Source organism: Nilaparvata lugens, chromosome 1 (genome assembly GCF_014356525.2).
Source record: "Nilaparvata lugens isolate BPH chromosome 1, ASM1435652v1, whole genome shotgun sequence".
Lineage (NCBI taxonomy): Eukaryota > Metazoa > Arthropoda > Insecta > Hemiptera > Delphacidae > Nilaparvata > Nilaparvata lugens.
Window position 1 is genome coordinate 18,191,065 of NC_052504.1, and position 18,964 is coordinate 18,210,028.

Here is an 18,964-nt window from a genome sequence, read left to right on the forward strand (position 1 = left end):
ATAATAACAATTAGGTACCTACATGCCCTGTTTCCTTATATAATTTTCAGGAGCATGAACCAATTGAAAACGATTATGTTTGATAAAAGTTAGTAGGCTTATTATGCGATATATTCTTTCAATTTCAAACCTCAGACCTCAATACTTTCTAGAAGAAAACCTTTGGAATACGGCAGAGCTCCAACGTCACCATCCAAAGCAGCACAAGATTAGACAAAGCATCAAGCCCACCCTCAATTTTTATGAAAAAGGAACGAGGCTTCCAAAATGAATTCTGCTTCTGATCATTCTGTAATAAGATATCTTGGCTCTCCTGAGAAAAAAACTGTCCTTGGAGCAATGAATCCAAAGTCCGATTACCTCAGAGTCTCAGATGGGGTGAGAGAAATAGGATTGAAGGTAATAGGCAATGCTATCAGGCCTGAGACCGCCCTTCTAACCAAAGAAGCTGCTTGGAAAGAAGCGGCCCTTGACCCCCTATCGCTGGAACGTCATTTCTCCTTTCCTTCACACCCCATCCACTTCAGTCCGCCCTCCAGGCAGATAAGCGATAAATTTCCATCCGCCATCCTTCTCCGTCTTCTTCATCCTTTTTCTATTTTTCTCCTTCTCATACTCTGATCTAAGAAAACCGCCACGTAATATTTATGACCAACACCGGACCGAGCGACAAGGGAATCCTACCCAGTTCGCGACAAAAACTGAAATGCATCTCTCCCATCCACATCACATCCAGGAACATTATCCTGTTATATAAGACATTATCTTCACAGCTTACATCATTTTCCCTATCTCAAGATAACCTTACAATTCACACTTCGATGCTTTAATCATCTCGAAAGATTAAAGAGCCAAACGATATTGACCTTTTCAATTATCTGTGTAGAATTATAAACTAAGCCCAATACACCGAAACATGATATACAGTAGGCTCATTACAGCAGGCTAAAATATATCACATCCTACTTTCACCACATTGATGAAAATCTTAATTTTTTTCGTGAGTTTCAACATGGGTGAAAGCTGATATAATGTCGTTTCGTAATATCCTATTATATAAAGGCGGGATGCACACCGGAGAAACGCGTTTCGTGAAAAAAGTTCCAGATTAAACAGGGAACATTTCTTTTGTATGCATGCGCGAGTGAAACGGATTGCATGAAACAAGTTTCATGAAAGAGGGCTTCACGAAATGCGTTTCTCCGGTGTGCATCCCGCCTAAGCGAGCAATTTCTTTATATATCTGGTTATTTATGTTTTACGGATCTCGAAAACGGCTCTAACGATTTTCACGAAATTTGGAACATAGTAGGTTTATGATATAAAGATTCGATTGCACTAGGTCTCAATCTTTGGAAAACTCGCTGAACGACATTAAAAGGATAATTCATCCTTGGAATACAGATGATAATTTCGTCGCCTCTCGATAACAGAAGATGCGTGTGTCTGTGTGGGAGAGAGACAGAATTATTCCCAGCTGTGTAATCATAATCAATCAGCGAGAAATTTTATCTAGCTAGACAATTTAATCGATTTGATCAACATAAAATGATTTGTTGACATGATAATCCTCCTAAACTAGAGTATATCATAATTTTCAAAGTTAATCATTATTTGACAATTTCAAGTGATCAGTGAGTGTTATTTAATTTGGTTTGCATATGATCTAAATTATATTTTTTTGTTTTCAAATGTTTGAACAGAAAATTGAACCTGAATTCTCATGTGTGGAACATAATCTACTTCCTGCACTATTTATAGTGTATAAATCAAAATTCGGGAAAGAAACAGTTCTGGGCTGTGCTGTTAGTACTTCCCCAATCATTTTAAAGAATTGTGTTTGGTTTATCAAAAGTCAATAAATAAATAACGAACGAAGCTCGGTGTCACGATATTTCAAAAATCAAGCAAGAATAGACTCTAGCAAACTTAGAGTGTACAAGGTTTTAGAAACGGAAGGATATCTGGCTGTGTCATATTTGAGAGTATGAAGAAAACCGATTTATTAAAAAGTACATTAGACATAATATTATGTCATAAAAACAACACAAAACGCAATCAATACAAGGCATTATATTATTTTTATGATAACATCTAGTCGATAATTTCTCGAACAGAGAAAGCATTCCTTCATTGCACCAATCCTTGATACTTGAAAACTTGATTCACTCCGCCATTAGTTCTTATTCGCAAAAGAGAAGACTTTACTTTATAATGATGTCGAATGCTTGCTAAATATCTAGAGAGTGAAATTCTTAAAGCAATAATATGTCATTCAACTTTGTCATGGCAATAAAATATGAGAAAGAGATGGATATGTTCAAGGACCGAGCGAGCGTGTAGTTCGCCAGTCATTATCGTTGTACATACGTGATAGTAGATACTTGACTGTACTGAATTCACAGAGACAGAAATCAGTAGAGCGAGAAAAGTAATTCGTTTGCGAGCCTTTTAAAAAAGAGTTCCTACACGGGAAATCACTCCAATATTGGCGAAGCCGTCACTGATAATACCCGCTATTGAATTTCTCAAACGAGATAACGGAGGAAGTGGAGAAGGAATAAGAAGAGCTCCTGCGAATGTCTTGCGACGTTTCTCCAGCAAAGACGGCGCTTGATACAAAACAACAGGAAAAGAAGTTTTACCGATACGGCCTTCTACAGGAGGCTGTATTCCTGCGCATAATATCTTTCTATGCGCCCTCCTCCGTACTTCACAATTCCCTTCTTCACAAGTTGCCTGAAAATGGAGAAGTAAGCTTATGGGATCACCGACCAGACACATTCTCACACTCAAGACGTGGACGCGGTACGCGGAACATACGTTACTTTCCCACGAGACAGTCACTTGTTCTCTTTTGTCAAAATACAGAGTTTGAATTCAGTTTATCGGAAAGGGTTCGATTGATGTGCCACGTAAGAGGATTTTAAAAAATAGTGTATTTCTGGAAATTTAATATCAATAACTCGCTTATGGACTGTAGTACTGATTCAGAAATCCGCAAATTGTAATTATATTAAGTGAATCAATAGAGATTTATAGGTTCTATAAAGGTTACAGCGGTAAGAAATTGTTTGTAGCCATTTAAGAATTTCATTGTTGCCTATAAAGGTTCAATATAGGCAACTGTATTGGTAATAGGACAATTTTTGAAAATTGATTCTCCTGAATATTCTTACATTCAACTCTTTACTTGGAAAGAGAGAGTGATTGTGTGTGTGTAAAAGAGGACAGCAGTCATAGAATAACGGACAAATGGCAGCAAGCCACGCCTCCAAGCTTCCCAGTCTCTCTTCTCATTGGTGGATTGGAACGCCTACAGGTGTATTCTAACTTCAGCCGGTAGGTGGCACCTGTTACTGGGTAGTGTCTTTACACTTCACAACATTTCTCAGACTTTCCGTTTTCCTTTTTCTCCCGTATGGGTAAACAAGTCAGAATCAAAATTCAAGACAGACAGCTGAAATCACCTGTTGGCACATGAAGGATAACTCCCAAAACACAAATAATAAATCAGATGGATAATAAGTCACTACAATTTTTATGCACTTTGAAAGTTATCTTGATGAAGGACAAGGGAGTGAGTAAATTACATTAAAAACATCGCAGGATAATATTCAGATGATTTTACTTTGAAATTCTTGATAGGGCTAAATAGATTCTCGTTTATTGACTGTTTCTGGATTGTATTTGAATTTGAATTTTTTGCCTTCAGTTGCTTACTGTAATTCAACTGAATAATTCAAACTTAATAATTATGATTTTCTCATCATCACATTTTTCACTGTGATGATTGCCCGAGAGAAGCCATTTTGAAGCAATTTTCTCCTCAAAAATAAGAAAACTGCCGCCTTCCATCAGCTGTTGTCCATTTATGGAAATTTTCTTCAATGTACCTAGAATACAGGAACTTAAAATGTATTCTAGGTACCTTGATTTTCTTGAATGAGAAAAGCTCTCATAATAGTTCTCAAAAATGCCGCTGATATTCCATCAGCTGATGAATTCTATTATTCTGAATCAATTATATGCTAAGGCCCGGTTGCACAAAAGTCGGTTAAATTTTAATCGTGATTAATTTCATGAGAACCAATTCATAAGGATTTCATTTGTTTTGGATGACAATAAGGCTCATCGAAACAGTATTTTAGATTTACTAAGTACAACCTTACTTCAAAGGCTCAATGATAAATCTTCTTGAATAAGTTCGAATGGCAGAGAGTCATCGAAGCTAAAACTGAGATTGAGTTGACACTTGCTGAGAAAACATTTCATATTTATTCAAACAAAATATGAATTATTCGTCCAGTGTATATGCATGAAAATGTGAAACTTGGCTCATCTTCAAAGAATTCTGTTGCTTTAATAGACACAGTCAAGATAAAGGTGACGATACGATGAGAGAGTGAGGTATAAGGAAAGGCCTCGACTTGTCTATTCCACAAGACTTACCAAGGCCCTTGGGGTACTGTCGACGGCAAAACTTACACCCCACTTTTACTCGCTTCTTCTTTCTCGCAGCAGCCATACTCTCAGGTCGGTAAACCTTACTTCGACCTTAAGTTCGAAAACACAAACAACCCCAAAGTAAGGGCAAGAAACTATTGGATGTTCAACTTTGACGGATATTCAAATTAACCTGCACACCCTTTACATTAAAACTTCCCTCGGGGAAGGGCTGTCTCCCCAAGTTCTAGACAATATATAACACCCCACAATAACTCCTGGATAAATTATGAAGTACAAGGCTCAAGACTTCTTGCGAAGTGGGAATGGAATACAGAAACTGAACATTACAGGTGAAATCACCTCACCAAGTAAGTGGGGGAGTGAATCGACTCGTTATTGAAAACTTGTAAAAATTCTTAAATTGAACAATTCTAATTCCACTCTCACTTCCTAAAATTAACTACCCTTATCCTAAAAAAGTGGAAATGAGTTGATTACTGAATAGTGTTTAACTGATATATCCGAGAATGTGTATAATATGTATCCCTGGTTCAATAAAATGTTGATGAGTAAGTTTATATTGTTGAATCTCCAAAATTCAGATATAGGTGTGATAGATACGTAACGGGCCAGCCTGACACAGTTCTATCAATCCTTGTTACCAAAAAGTTCTAATAACTTACAGATTAACAAACGTGCTGAATTGTAATTTGATCTATTGGAGAGAAGATGATATAAATTCTATCAATCGTAGAAGAAACAAAATAACTACATCAAATTGAGTGACAATTTTGTAAAACACCCTCACCTTTAAAATTTGTAGAATTTAACCTAACCTTTCAAGGCTGAATGAACTCAAAAACGAGAACTTTAATCAATCTCTAGAGCTTATAAGTGATAATACTGAAATTTCATAGGTTTTGAGAGTTCGAAGTGACAAGCAAACTTTGTTCAATTATAGTTGGCCTATAGTTCTATGCCCATATTATTCAAAAACAAAGAGCAACGGACGACTCCAGAATATTTACATAAAAATGTAATAAATTAGTAGTACCGTACTGTATTTTCAATGTCCTATAGTTGGAAAGTTGGAAAGACACCATCAATACAACTTCAAGCAGAGTATGGTTAAGTTGAAGCTATTATAAGTTTTGAAACTAATAAAAAGAAACCAACTTTGAATCAGAATGGAGTCTAGAAAGTTTAACGAAGAAAACTTCAAGTGTATCCGTTTCAACAAGAGTTTTTGTCGTATCCTCCTCTTCAACAAGGGTGAAATTATTTTTCAAAGTTCAGTAGTGGAGAAGTAACTTGAAATAGAACTCTTGTTAGCAATTAGTATTACCTTCTTATCCATGTATAATAAGTTAATTAAATTCTTGGAACTTGTTCAGGTCAATGGAGAATCTATAAGACAGTTCCATGCTCTGTAGTAATACAGTAATCCTATACAGTTCTGTCAAATAACATAATTTCTTCTTCTGATACTTGAAGTTGGAAATTATTTTTGTAACTTATGAACAGTTATGAACTAAGTTATGAAATTCTATGGAATATTAGGTTGTCAAATATTCCAATAAAATGCTCAATTACTGTAATTATAATGGAATTCTATCTTGAAACCATCGTTGAATGATGAAAACTCGGAATATTTTTAAATAATTTTTCTCTCACGATGTTACAATGATATCCCTATTTTAAAATTCAATTTATTTATAAGCATTGAGCATTAATTTTTTTGAGCAGTACATTATATCACTTGTTCGTATTGCCAGTGTGATATAACGATGTGACAGGAGTGAATTCTTGAATTCTATGAGGTCATGTTTTTTTCCAAAAAACGCTTTCGTTTGTTTGTTCAAGGGAATCATAATATTCACATTAAAATCATCTCAGCAATACTACTATAGCAATATAAATATTAAATATATGCAAAATCCCACCATAATGTATATATTTAGTAAGGTTTTTGCCTTAAAATATTGTCTATAAGGTCCCTTTGGTAATATATTTCACCTGTCATGAAGGAGTTCAATTTTATCTTCTGAAGCTTCACGAGATTACTGACTCGTTTTTCGGATACTGTAGGAAAACTATGAACGAGAAATATTATAAACATTCTAAACGATAAAAATTATGATCGAGAATTATTGCAGTCTAATGCATGACTTACTAATAAGAACTGATATTTTACTTGATCTTCTTTAGTGATCTAGTGGTTCAACAGAACTATTATAACCCACATTTTGAGAAGTATAAAAATATGTTCAACTCAACTTATAAAAAAATATGGACTCACCTAATATCTGGTCATATCTGTCAATTAGTTTTGTTCATTTGTGAATGTCTATTTTTTATGTAATGAAAGATGAATGTAATGTTTTGCTAACTGATCATTATGGATTGGCTAGATTAAGGTAGGTATAACAATAGATGAATCCTCTTGTGAACTTTTTTAATGACACTACAGTCTAATATCTTTGAATATTATTTATTAAAATTAGTACTTACTGTGGAGCGCTTTCGGATTTTTAGAATCCATTTTCAACACTCAACAACTATACTAGTAAAATATTAGTTTTAATAACTAATATTCAAAGATATTAGACTGTAGTGTCGTTAAAATAGTTTACAAAAGGATTATTACTTGCAGCTCGTCATGGATAATGAGATAGATGAGAACAGATGAATATTATATCATTACAGTTAAAACTTTAGTCTATGATTATAATACAGAAAATTTCACATTTTAAAATTATGGAAATAGAATTAGAAAGTGCTCCTTGTGGAATATTATCTTATTTTTGCTAACAATATAGTAAGATACATTACGGTAAGTCCAAGATGAGATAAAGCGGCTTAAGGTTGTTGCAGAATCGTTGGTTGTACATTAGGGGAGCCGTGCAGCCTGCAGGTGTATTCAGGTTTAGGAGCGATCAATATGAGGAAAGGGGACCCAGATGGTGAGACTGAAGAAAATCTCTCGTCAGGGATTCAGAAGCCTAGCTGGCTTAACTGACTGCTTCTTTCCCGATTAAGTATGGTTCAAGATTTATAGCTTTTTAATGGCACATATTGAATTTTGGTTCACTTACAGCTCAGCTCAACCAAATACTCATTTTTACTGCACCATAAAGTTATGGAAGTGAAGAAAACACCACTTGACATCTGCATTACAACTATCAGCGACACAGCCCGAAATTGTAATTTCAAATAATGATGGTTTTACCATAACAAAACTCATTAATGTTCAACCTATTTGAAGAATCAAACAGTATTACTGGCAAAATGATTGGTATTAGAATATCTACGAGGTATCTTCTCATTCACCTTCTATTGAACTTGGAATTCATTTGCCAAAAACACATGCAATTCTATTGATCTATAGGAATAATCTATTAGAAGACTATATTCGAAAGACTATCTATAAATTGACCTATTTACATAGGTCAAAAATGTGGAAAAAGAGAAAATAAGGTAGTTGTGCGGTCCTGCGTTTGAACTTAAAAACTGAACAAGCAAAGGCGCTTTGCGTTTTGAGTTTGAACTGGTATAATATAATTAAGTATATAATAGTTATACTATAGTAGTGTATACTAGTATAGTTACTAGTTTGAACTGGTAACTAATATAATTCTGATTGAATATTAATCCGTTTATAAAACTATCAATAAGAGAGAAATTGACAAGTGGAATACCATAAAATTGTATAAAAAACCATTTTGGGGAACGAATTGGGGACAGACCCTTCCTATAGAGAAGAGATACCATTGACCAGACAAATAAAGATTTATCGACTGTAGTGTCGTTATTACACATACAGTTATTCACCTGTGGAAACCTCACAGTTGGTATGGAAAACAAAATGCACTGCTGGAAGTGAGGGTCGAAATGCTACTTTTTTAGGGGAAAGGAAAGGATGGGGACAACCGTGGCAGGTCCATCCATTGTGAAGGCAACCCTTCCTCTTCTTTATCCTCTGCTGCCTCCTTTTCCACCCTCTTGCTCATTCTGTCATCCGGTATCCGGTGAGGCAACAGCAATAAAAAGAATGGGCCCGACGCTAGTAGCGACTAGTAGCACAGAGTAAGCGACGCACTTAAACATTAAACCAAAGCCCTTTCCCCAGGCCGGCAGGGCAGCAATAACAAAAGTGGTCTTCTGTTTCCATCCTCTTTTCCGGCGAAAAAAGAAGAGGCTCTCAGCAACAGGGCATGAAAAAGTAGAAATACCTCATTGTACTCAGTTTACCTCCGAGAAATTAAATAGTTTATCCTTAGCGCCGTTACTACAGCCATTACTTCCAGTCTTGCTATTCAAATGAGGCAAGCCTCGCATATTTCCACTGTTTCTGGAATAAGCTGTGTTTTTCATTATCCAAGTCAGAATAATTGATGGCGGCCATATTTATTTCACCGAATATTAGTGGACATAGAATTTTCTTCCATACTTATTACGTTGATAATGTATAGTGCTATGAAAACGTAGTTTTTACAAGTTTTCACAATTCGAATAAGGGAATCGCTAACCGTAGAAAGGAAACATGTCCAACTTGAAAAAAATCAATAAATCAACTATTTAATGTAAGATACATTGTTTACTGTAGAAAGGAAACATGTCCAACAGGAAGCATTGTAATGGCGACGTTTTGAATATATCGTTTACTGCAGGTTTAGGTTTAGGTTTTATCAAGTTTTTTGTCTCTCCTGTAAAATTATGAAAACTGGACATGTTGCCTTTCTGCGGTTAACGATTCAAGTATTGGTACATCATCAGAGAGTTCATCCTTAAACAATGTTCAAGTGAGCTGATCATATTTAGTGGATAGAGTGCTTGCGTAGCAGCTTGGAGATACCGGGCTCAAACCCTCCCAATACCAAAAGATTCCTCAACCAGATCACACCCGTATTATCGGATGGGCACGTTAAATTATCGGTCCCGGCTGAAGTATGGCAGCCGTAAGGCCCATTGACGGCTTAAATTATATATTCAGGCGGTGGAACCGTCCCGCAAGGGATTCCCCACCAACAAAAGCAATACGAATTTACTTCACTTATTTATCAATGAGAATAATGAAACTAACGATTTAAGACTCAAGAAAAACTTTATACTTGCTAGCAAGTGACGTTACCATCCACAACTTCACAGTATAGCTAATAGAAGTCTACAAGTAGATAGTTAGGGGTCATGAAAGGTATTCACAAATACCAACAGCCGAGATCTCATACACCTATATTAACAAATACTGTATATAATGTGAATATTCCACTTAAAATAACTTGAATTTGAGTTTCACTGTAATTTAACTATGAATGCTGAAATGTGGAATGATTTCAGAAATATATAAATCCAGCCCAAACATTCGTATGAGCTCTAACGTCTGTGTGTAACATGTGCTGATTGCTCCAGCCTAATTTAATTAGGCAACTCAAGAGTATAAAACTGCAAGAGTATTACTTCATCTGTGAAATACTGTGCAAGGGCTGGCTGCCCAGCACGGCATCTACCTGATTTGCCTGTCCCCAGATGCGGCTTAGCAATGGACAGATTGAATGGCAAATCGGAGTAATGATAATAACGGGGAATGAAGTGGTCAGCTGGGCGCGATTTGTGGAAGCGTGAAATTAAGTCGAAGGGGACCGAGGGGGGATTAATAAAGGGGAAAGGAGCAAAATAATGGAGGGAGCTGGAATGTGGAGGGGAAGGCGTTTACTGGACAGTAGACTTGGTCTTTCTCTTGGTGGTGCAATTTGCCCAAGAACAGGGTTGGGGCTGGTCCCCCTGAAAGCACCTTATCTTTTATGGGCCACTGTGAGCTACTGTTGAGTAGCACCAGCCAGCGCGCACACAATGTTGCGATAATGGACCTTTCATAGTACAATGGCTAACGACAGATCTGCCCAAGTTCAAGCTTCGGCCGACCTCTGCTCTGATAACCAAGTAGGCCTATTTCACCTTTCGCACACACGTATCTACACCAGCTGCGACACTCACCAACACAAACACAGAGTTCAACACACATAGGACTACACATAATCGTTTATTGAAATTTCAATGGCTTATAAGTAATCATACAGAGGAAAACTTTTCATTTCAATTTTATCTTTACTTCTCTCCTTAGTATTCAACTTTTTACATCTTCAGTTAAGTGGAAGAGGGGACTCTTATTGCCTCAACTTCGCCCACATCACTTTTATTATTGTAAACTGTAGATAAAAGGCATTTATATATCTATCTATCTAGTTCGTCCATTTCGAGCAAAATAAATACTGTAATTTCATTCCATTCACAAATGAAAGTTTTAAATTACCTTCATCAAGACTTAGCTCTATAATAATAAATTCAAGTCAATTCCATGGGACTATCAATTTCTATAATCTAGAGTGGCTCCAAATTAGTAGCGTAAGGTACTGCTTGTAGTTAATTCAAAGTTCCAGATTAGCCAAATTGTTATTGTTCAATATATTGAGATGAAAACAGCTTAGCTTTTGATACTGTTGATGTAATACAGGAGATGTTTTTATATTATTATAGATACACAGTAGTGCATTTATCAGAAACTTTCTTTTCTTATTGTACTTCGGATAACCAGAGCACTATAAGCGTCTAGTTGAAATTTTGACAAACTGAAAACTTGACGTACTGAAATCTTGAAAATGAAATTATAGCCCTATAACCATTCTCGGTAATCTAAGAAACTATATGCAACATTTCAAGTTAATCAGTCCAATAGTTCAGACGTGATGATGCGTCATTCGTGAATTTCCTATCCCGTACGTGTAAAAGCCGATTCTTTCCTTTATGATATTATAGATTAGAAAAGACATTTTTCTCTTTTTCAGTCTTGAATACAGGTTTCAAGGTTTTCGAGATAATAATCATGTTATTATGATGTGCACAAGAGTAGCTTGTGCTACTACAGTATAATAGTTCAAGATCAAATCGAATCTTGCCTTGTGTCCCAGATCAAGTGAAGTGGGTGGAAAATAAGTGGCACATGTCTTGGAAGGAATACCTTTGAGATAGAAATTATTATTGGAGGACTGCAAGTTGCACAAGTTCGATTAATGAGAGCCGGGAGAAGTTATATTAGAAGATAACCAGGGAATCGCAAGGAGGAAAATACAGCACTTGGATTCTCAGTAATTGGAACAAAACCCATCCAATAATTGGATAGCAGGTATTATAGGCTCCAATATCAGCAACATATTATAACATTGTTATATTTGTCCATATATTATCACATGTCATATTTCCCATGAAGCTGTGAAATAGTGTTGGGTAACATGAATAGTGGATTGCTCTCGAATGAGCTGTTTGCTTTATCCGTATTATTTAATGGGTATACACTATGATGGTTAAACGGATTTCATCAATACAGTTAAAATATTTATATTGAAATTCATCAATATTGTTATTAGAACTTGATTATCACTAAGCTTCAGATGAAAAGTGTATAAAATTGTATTATTACAAGTGCTGGTCAACTATAAATACTATGAATATAATATATTGATTTAAAACCAAAGTAGAACGTCAAGACATGTCTAAAAATGCGTCAGAAAAAAATGATTATTTCAGAAAACAGTATGAAAGTTTTTTTTTTTTAAGTTTCTGTTTTCCCCTCACATAAGCTAGAAGAGTAATGGAAAATAGTTTCCAAATATAGAAATATATCCAATCGAGCATCTTTTCCCTCTGATAGTTGGCTAGAGTAACTTCCTATAGTTCTTCCTATAGTTTTGGTTACTTGTCCAGGAACAAGAATAATTTTATTATTATCATTATCAAAGTTTGGGAATATAATAGTTTTGGGCCAAGCCTATTGTTCGTTCCCGTTAATCTCTATATATAAAAATGAATGTCTGTTTGTGTGTTAGTTAGTTTCTTCCCTATAGACTCGAAAACTACTTGACAGAACGGCATGAAACTTTGGAAATATGTTGTGTGAATATTGGGGATGGTTTCTGACCAGAAATTTTAATAGGGGGACTAATAATTATTTATTAATCCATTTTACAGACCTATGTTTTTGAAATTTTAGACCGAGTGGCTACTTATAATTTAGCATCTAAAGTTACCAGCTGTATAATAAACACGTCATCCTGTGATCAATTATTGTGTACTGGTATTAAAACGGTGGTTTGGAGTTGAAGTTAGTGTACCAAAGTTGATTGGTACCAGCTGTAGATAATCGTTCCTTAGAAGACCTATACAAATAATTCATTATCACTCCCCTATCATTGAGAAACTGGAAAATAATTATTCATCTCATGAAAGAGAGTTGTTCATATTGCAATAATTAATTACTGAAGAATGACAGACTAAATTGATTTTTTTAAATTTAGCTGAGCTTATATTCATCCTAAAATTGAAGATGGAAAGAATATGGAATTCTGTGTAATTCATCGTACATCGCATATTTCCTGGACCATCTATTGACAATCAACAACTATGAAAACATTAAATTCATCTTTGGAACACTGATTCAACCAACCGGTATCTATTTTTCAATTCAACACTTTAACACTTTAACACTTTCAATTCAACACATTACTACCAATTGATCGAGAATATGTTGCAATGTCGGAATAATAAATGTTGCATGACTAAGCACATAGGAAGTCCGTATTGAGATGTAAATGAAAATATTGATTGTCAGATAAATTTCATGATTCAACAAATAAAGTCAAGTGTGACATGAGATACATTGACTTTTTGGCGGTACGAAGTTCGCCGGGTAAGCTAGTATTCATATAATTTGTAATAATTGTATCCACAAATGAATAAATAAATAATAATAGTTATTCCAGATGTTTGAGCCAATATTCTACGACTTTTACTCTTCAGAAAATATAACTTTTCCATTTTGTGAAGTATTAGTATCGGGTCTGGTTTCATTATAAGCACACCATCAATCATTTCCATTGACTTTCTCGAACAGGTCCTCATGAGCAGGCAGCAGACTGATGGCAAACTGAGGTAAACAGCTTAGCCTCCTCCAATGTCTCACCTGCTGTGTCTAGCCTTGACAGTGAGGTGGAGGAGGAGGAAGAGGTGATGGAGGAGGAAGGAAGGGTCGCTTAAAAATGATAATATCATCTACTCGTTCAGATGATGGATTATTCGGCATGCGACAACCTGAACTTTTGCAGTCCTGATGAACGAGTGCAGTCATCGAAAGATGGATTACAACAAAATGGACCCTAAAAATTTTGGTAATTAAAATTTGAAAATTTGTTTAGTAATGGAATAATTCATACATTTGGAACATAATTTGGAGTTCCTATACAATCACTTGTCCATCTATAATAATGATTGTTCAATGATAGTTTGAAGAGTTTGAATTGAAATGTTGAAAACAAAACTATTAATTTTATGTGATGACATTTGGGTCAATTAAACTACAATTTACATTACAAAGTAGAAGTTGATCTGTGTCTTGCTGGTTGATCTTGACTTTTTTCATGAGAGTTCTCTATTCTAATGGAAAAATATCACTCATTGCACAACCCTTGCCTACTTATATCTAGTTATCAAAGGAAAATAAAGTTGCTCCTTACCTGATCGCTATCGTGGCCTTGCCAGCTTTCACTGCTCTGTAAAATAAGAGAAATAATCATGAGTGATGGAAATTCAAGTCAGAAATATGCATCTAAAATATTTTCAACATTGAGAATGTCACAGTTTTGTAACACTTTATGTGCAATAGAACTTTCAAAATAATTATTGATGGTTAAAGGTTGAATAGTCCAAATGTCCAGTTTTCATTGTAGGGAGAAGACACTTTCATCTGGAAAGAGATTTCTCAATCTGATATATTGAAGATGGCTAATGTAATTTTATTGAATGCAATTTGTTTTCATTTTATTTTAAAGTTGTAGTTGCTCACTATTCATGACTTTTCAAAGTATTATCTTTTCTCGAAAATCGCTAAGCCTTCAACATAAATTTATCAAAGTTGATGGGACTTAATTATCTGCACCTCTCAATATCCGAAATGTTCACAGTACACCGAATATGCCCTTGAGGAATAGTTCAAGAATAATTCAAACTTGATAATTCCTAACTTCGATTATTAACAAAGATTGCCCGATGTTGAAATAGTAAATAATTATTGTCAAATTACGTCTCATTTTTAAAAGTTCAGATGAATTTCATACGTTTTCAAAGCTATGAATAATAAGAAAGAATTTCTCGAGTCAGGTTTGTATGGATATTATGAATTACTACAGGAAACCTGAAAAATTGTTATGACAGCTTCTTCTTCTTTATTACTCATGAAAAAGTCCAAGAAGCAGGAATAACTTGACTTCTATTATAAGTTATTCCACAATCAATACATCGATACCAAGAAAAAAAATCAATGATAGCTGATGACATTGCTAAGATGATGAATGAACAGGGTTTATTGCATATCTGATTCCCTTGAAGTTAGATTGTTGGTTACAGAGAACCGATCCAAGTTCTTCTAATGACGTCTATAAGAGGCAGACGGCTATTTACCGATCTACGCAACTTTTTTCATTAGAATTCGGTCACTACTAGCCGGCAATATGTTGCAAGCGCAAGTTTCCTCTCGGAAGTATCAGAAAATAAAGTTCTTATCAAAAGAATTGTAAAGAATTCTCCAACTGAGAAAAGCGGAAGAAGTAGCATTGGAGCGGATAGAGTTGACTCTACGGAGAACAAAGCTTGCTTCATTATTCAATGCGACACCCGGCTCTCTCTCTGATCTTTCTCATATTAAATAATATAGACGACAAAACGAAATGCTCTTTATCTTTGACTTGGAATTCTCTCCTGGAAAAAGCTAATTCTCGCTCTCGGACAATACGCATAAACAATTGATACTCGCTCCTAGCAAAGTTCGGGAAGTAGCAGCTTCTGGAATTTCATAGTGGAATTGCCAGTTCTTGCTTTTAGATACAACAGTAGGCTACTCACCTTTTGCAAGCTGAAATACTGACGAATAGTAATACCAATACTTTTTTATAATTGAATAACATATTCGACAGTAATTCCGGGAAGATCGGAAATTTCAATGGGATTGAAAACCTTTTCAAATACTTCTGTATTCCATTACATAGAATGGTACATAATATTGAATGTATCAAAATAATAATCGCTTATAAGAATTCAGGCTTGAGAAATGTATTTTTTATGAATTCACCCTTATTCACAGACATCAAGATTAGAAATTAATCGTAGCTACACTAGTATAACTGAGCAATCAATTCTTCAAAAGTAATCTTAGGTTATGTCTAAAACAACCCCATGGTTTTTTAGGTTTCTGATGAAATGAGTTCTATAATTTTTCATGTGTTTAAAAAAACTAGTTGATTGAAGAGTGGAATCTTCTGTCTCTGAAGTCCTGTATTCCCTATAAGAGACACTAAATATAATCTTTATTTATTTTTATTTTATACAAAACATATTATTGTAGAGCCTACTCGATTTTCAAATTATCTAGCTATTAAATATAATCGATGCAACACATCAAAGAACAAATCACCATATCATTTTAAAGAATAGCTCCTAGGCTAAACGACAATTCATAACTAATTTCGAATCTGAATCTCTACCATTCTCGCATTCAGATTATCATCAATTTATTACTGTTTGGATCTTAGTACTCGAACTCGTTATCTTCAGTTCGCTTCTAACGACTATTCTATCAGAATTCTATATAACGTTTCGACGCTGGCAAAGTGTGTGACATAATTGATGACGGACGAGGTAATTTGCGGCGTAATTTATGACGTATTGCGCTCCGCTGGTGAAGCTCAACGTTCACAGTTGGACCTGAGCCGGGAAGATTTTCGCTAGTGCTTATGAATGCTAATGTCGAAGAAGGAGAACGAATAGGGGCGAAGGAAATGTAGTAGGATGAGGGAGAAGATACAGAGGAAAGAGGAGAGAGAAAATAGTAGTTAAATAGGATGGGATAGCTACTTTTCTTCCACTCGTGCCAGAAACTAAATAGCTCTGTAAAGACTGTTTGCGTACTGTGTTTAGCTTGCGCCTGCACTGAACCGGTTAGACTACAAGCAATGCTGAGAAGATGAGCACAGCCTACCTAAACCATTGAAGGCGCTGCAGTATTGGAGACCAAGTGGAGGCTGAAGAAAAGTGTGAGCCTGAGAGACGACCACTGGAGTGAGTCGTTAACGGCCCTGCGGTTGCGGTGGGTGCGTGAGTGCGCGCGTACTCGTGTATGGTCGCTTCTTCCCGAGGAAAAGCAAATTACTTGTCCTTAAACGTTATCCGATTTCCTAGGAATGTAACCGCTCAGCTCAACAAACACAGGAGCTCGCAGAGGAAGACCTACCTAATCTGGTTGAATACTCTTGGACGAATTCAGGTGGGAGTGTTATTGTTTCGGCAACAAAACTTCAAAATACCTCTGAACTAGAACATACATTTCGCAGTTATGTAGTATTTGATTATGTGTGAAATATTGGAAATTTTAAGATAGGAGAAGTTGATATAAGACAAAGTAATGAATGAACAAGAAACATGAAAATCTAATGAAGGGTATGACTGAAAATATAAGATTGCAGGAGAGAAAATTAAAAAAGGATTGATGTAGCTAAGATGCTATGTCTACTAACGACTGCACTTGTGCTTTATTGGAGAATACAGAACTGTATTCTAGTTTTTACAGTTTTTCGGTTTTAAAGTTCTGCTGTCCGTAATATAAACCTTTCGAGTTTAAGTCTTGGATTGGAAATATAACGTATTGAATATAAATTTATGTCAAGGAATTCTATAAATACAAATAATTAATAGAATCAATTGAGTAATAGAATTTTCCAAGCAATTGACCGAGCAAAAAATTAGTACAGTATATTGAAAAATGAAGTATAGAAGAAACGGAACACAATAATAATCGACATTAAAAACATTATAATCTACTTAACTTTGTTAACTTAGAAAAAATCCTTTATTCATAACTTTGTTAAGTAGATTATAATGTGAAGTATAGTAAAAAGTAAATCACTAGTGTGTATTTAGAATTTAATCAATCTGCAATCAGTGCAGGATTTGACAGGGCAGGAATAAGTAAAAATGGTAGCTGAAGAAGGCATAAAATAAGAATCCAGTCATCGAAAAAATATTTAACAAAAAGTCATTTGGTCAATACAGAAGTTTCAGGAATGAAATAATAGTTAGAAACCAAGCAATGTCAATAAAATTTTACATTCGAAGAGAAACTTCCCCATTCATTTAGTCATTTAGAAAGAGCAATCAAGCCCGGCTCGTTTTGAATTGCAAATACATCACTCAAAACAATATCTAGACGTCTCTTAAACGTTGTAACATGAGGAATATGGCACATTGTGTACTTGGAGTGGGCGTAATTTGTAGTGGTGTTCCTCAGCAATGGATCGAGCCTGTGTGAGTGTGAGCCTTATTCTGTTGCCTCTGAGTGAAAGCGAGAAGAGAATTCCCTCACATCCAGTAGAACACAATACGGCACACACAACTGACGCGCGGCTAAAGTTACACCAGGAGATCAAACTTGAAAACCAGAGTAGACTTCTTCTGTTCCGGGAGAAGGAGTAAGGAAGTTCGGCTCAGCTTTCAGAGCTCTTCAGGCTCCGGCTGTGACTTGCATGACAATTCACTCACTCGACTCTGTGAGGATCGCAGTGGGCACGAAAATGTAATACCTGTTACAAAATGTATTCGAATGATAATTCTGTTAATTTATTGTTATTGAGCATGTTCGGGGAGAATATTATGGCTGCAAACATCAGCAAGCTATTTTACTGCTCAAACGCCTGAAGTTGAAATTTTCTCAGACGAGAAGTTTTGCCTGTGCCTAAATATTTGTAAGGAAGAGTTCCTCGTGCGAAATAAATCAAGACTCGTAGATCTGTGATTTTGATTGTTAAATTATGTAATTGTTATGGGATAGAAAAATCGAATACAGTACTTAGTACAGTATTTATAAGAATACAGTACTTCCAACGGCTGAATAAAATCTAAAGGAATTCCATGTTCGAATTCAATTGTTTTTGACATATTTAAAATAAAACAGGAAATCGAATAAAATGTAAAGAAACGTTCTACGTTGAAACAATTATTCCTGATTTTATTTTCAATTATGAGAAATTCGATGTTCAAATTCATTTGTTTTTGTCATCTTAAATAAAGGAGGGAACAATAAGCTGGTATCGAATATTTTCTATGAAAAATTTGAAAAAAAAATTTAGTAGGCTATTTGATTTTTTTTCAATTTCCAAACTTATTTCAAAGTTTGTTCCCACTATTGAATTGATATTCCATTCTAGTTTCTTTGTGGACATTTTGCGCAACATATAAGTAATTATTGATATGTTTAGGAAGCCGACAAGGTTCTACGTTGAAACAATTATTCCTGATTTTATTTTCAATTATGAGATATGCTCCTGTTTGCAGACATACTTCATTCTTTAGCAAAACAGTATTGTAGTCATTGACTGTACACTATGCATTTTTGTTGAATTCAATATTATTTGATTATTGT

The 18,964-nt window shown here is 35.2% G+C and overlaps 1 protein-coding gene across 18 annotated transcripts in view; it reads right to left on the minus strand.

The window, feature by feature from the left end:
- The window catches only part of LOC111052229 (disks large 1 tumor suppressor protein), a 748,988-nt gene that overhangs the window by 157,353 nt on the left and 572,671 nt on the right, over positions 1-18,964 (minus strand). For all 18 annotated transcript variants that reach the window (XM_039432558.1, XM_039432554.1, XM_039432544.1 and 15 more), the window contains one exon: positions 14,013-14,048. In XM_039432558.1, the coding sequence (XP_039288492.1) occupies positions 14,013-14,048 (36 nt within the window). The remainder of the gene's footprint in view (positions 1-14,012; positions 14,049-18,964) is intronic.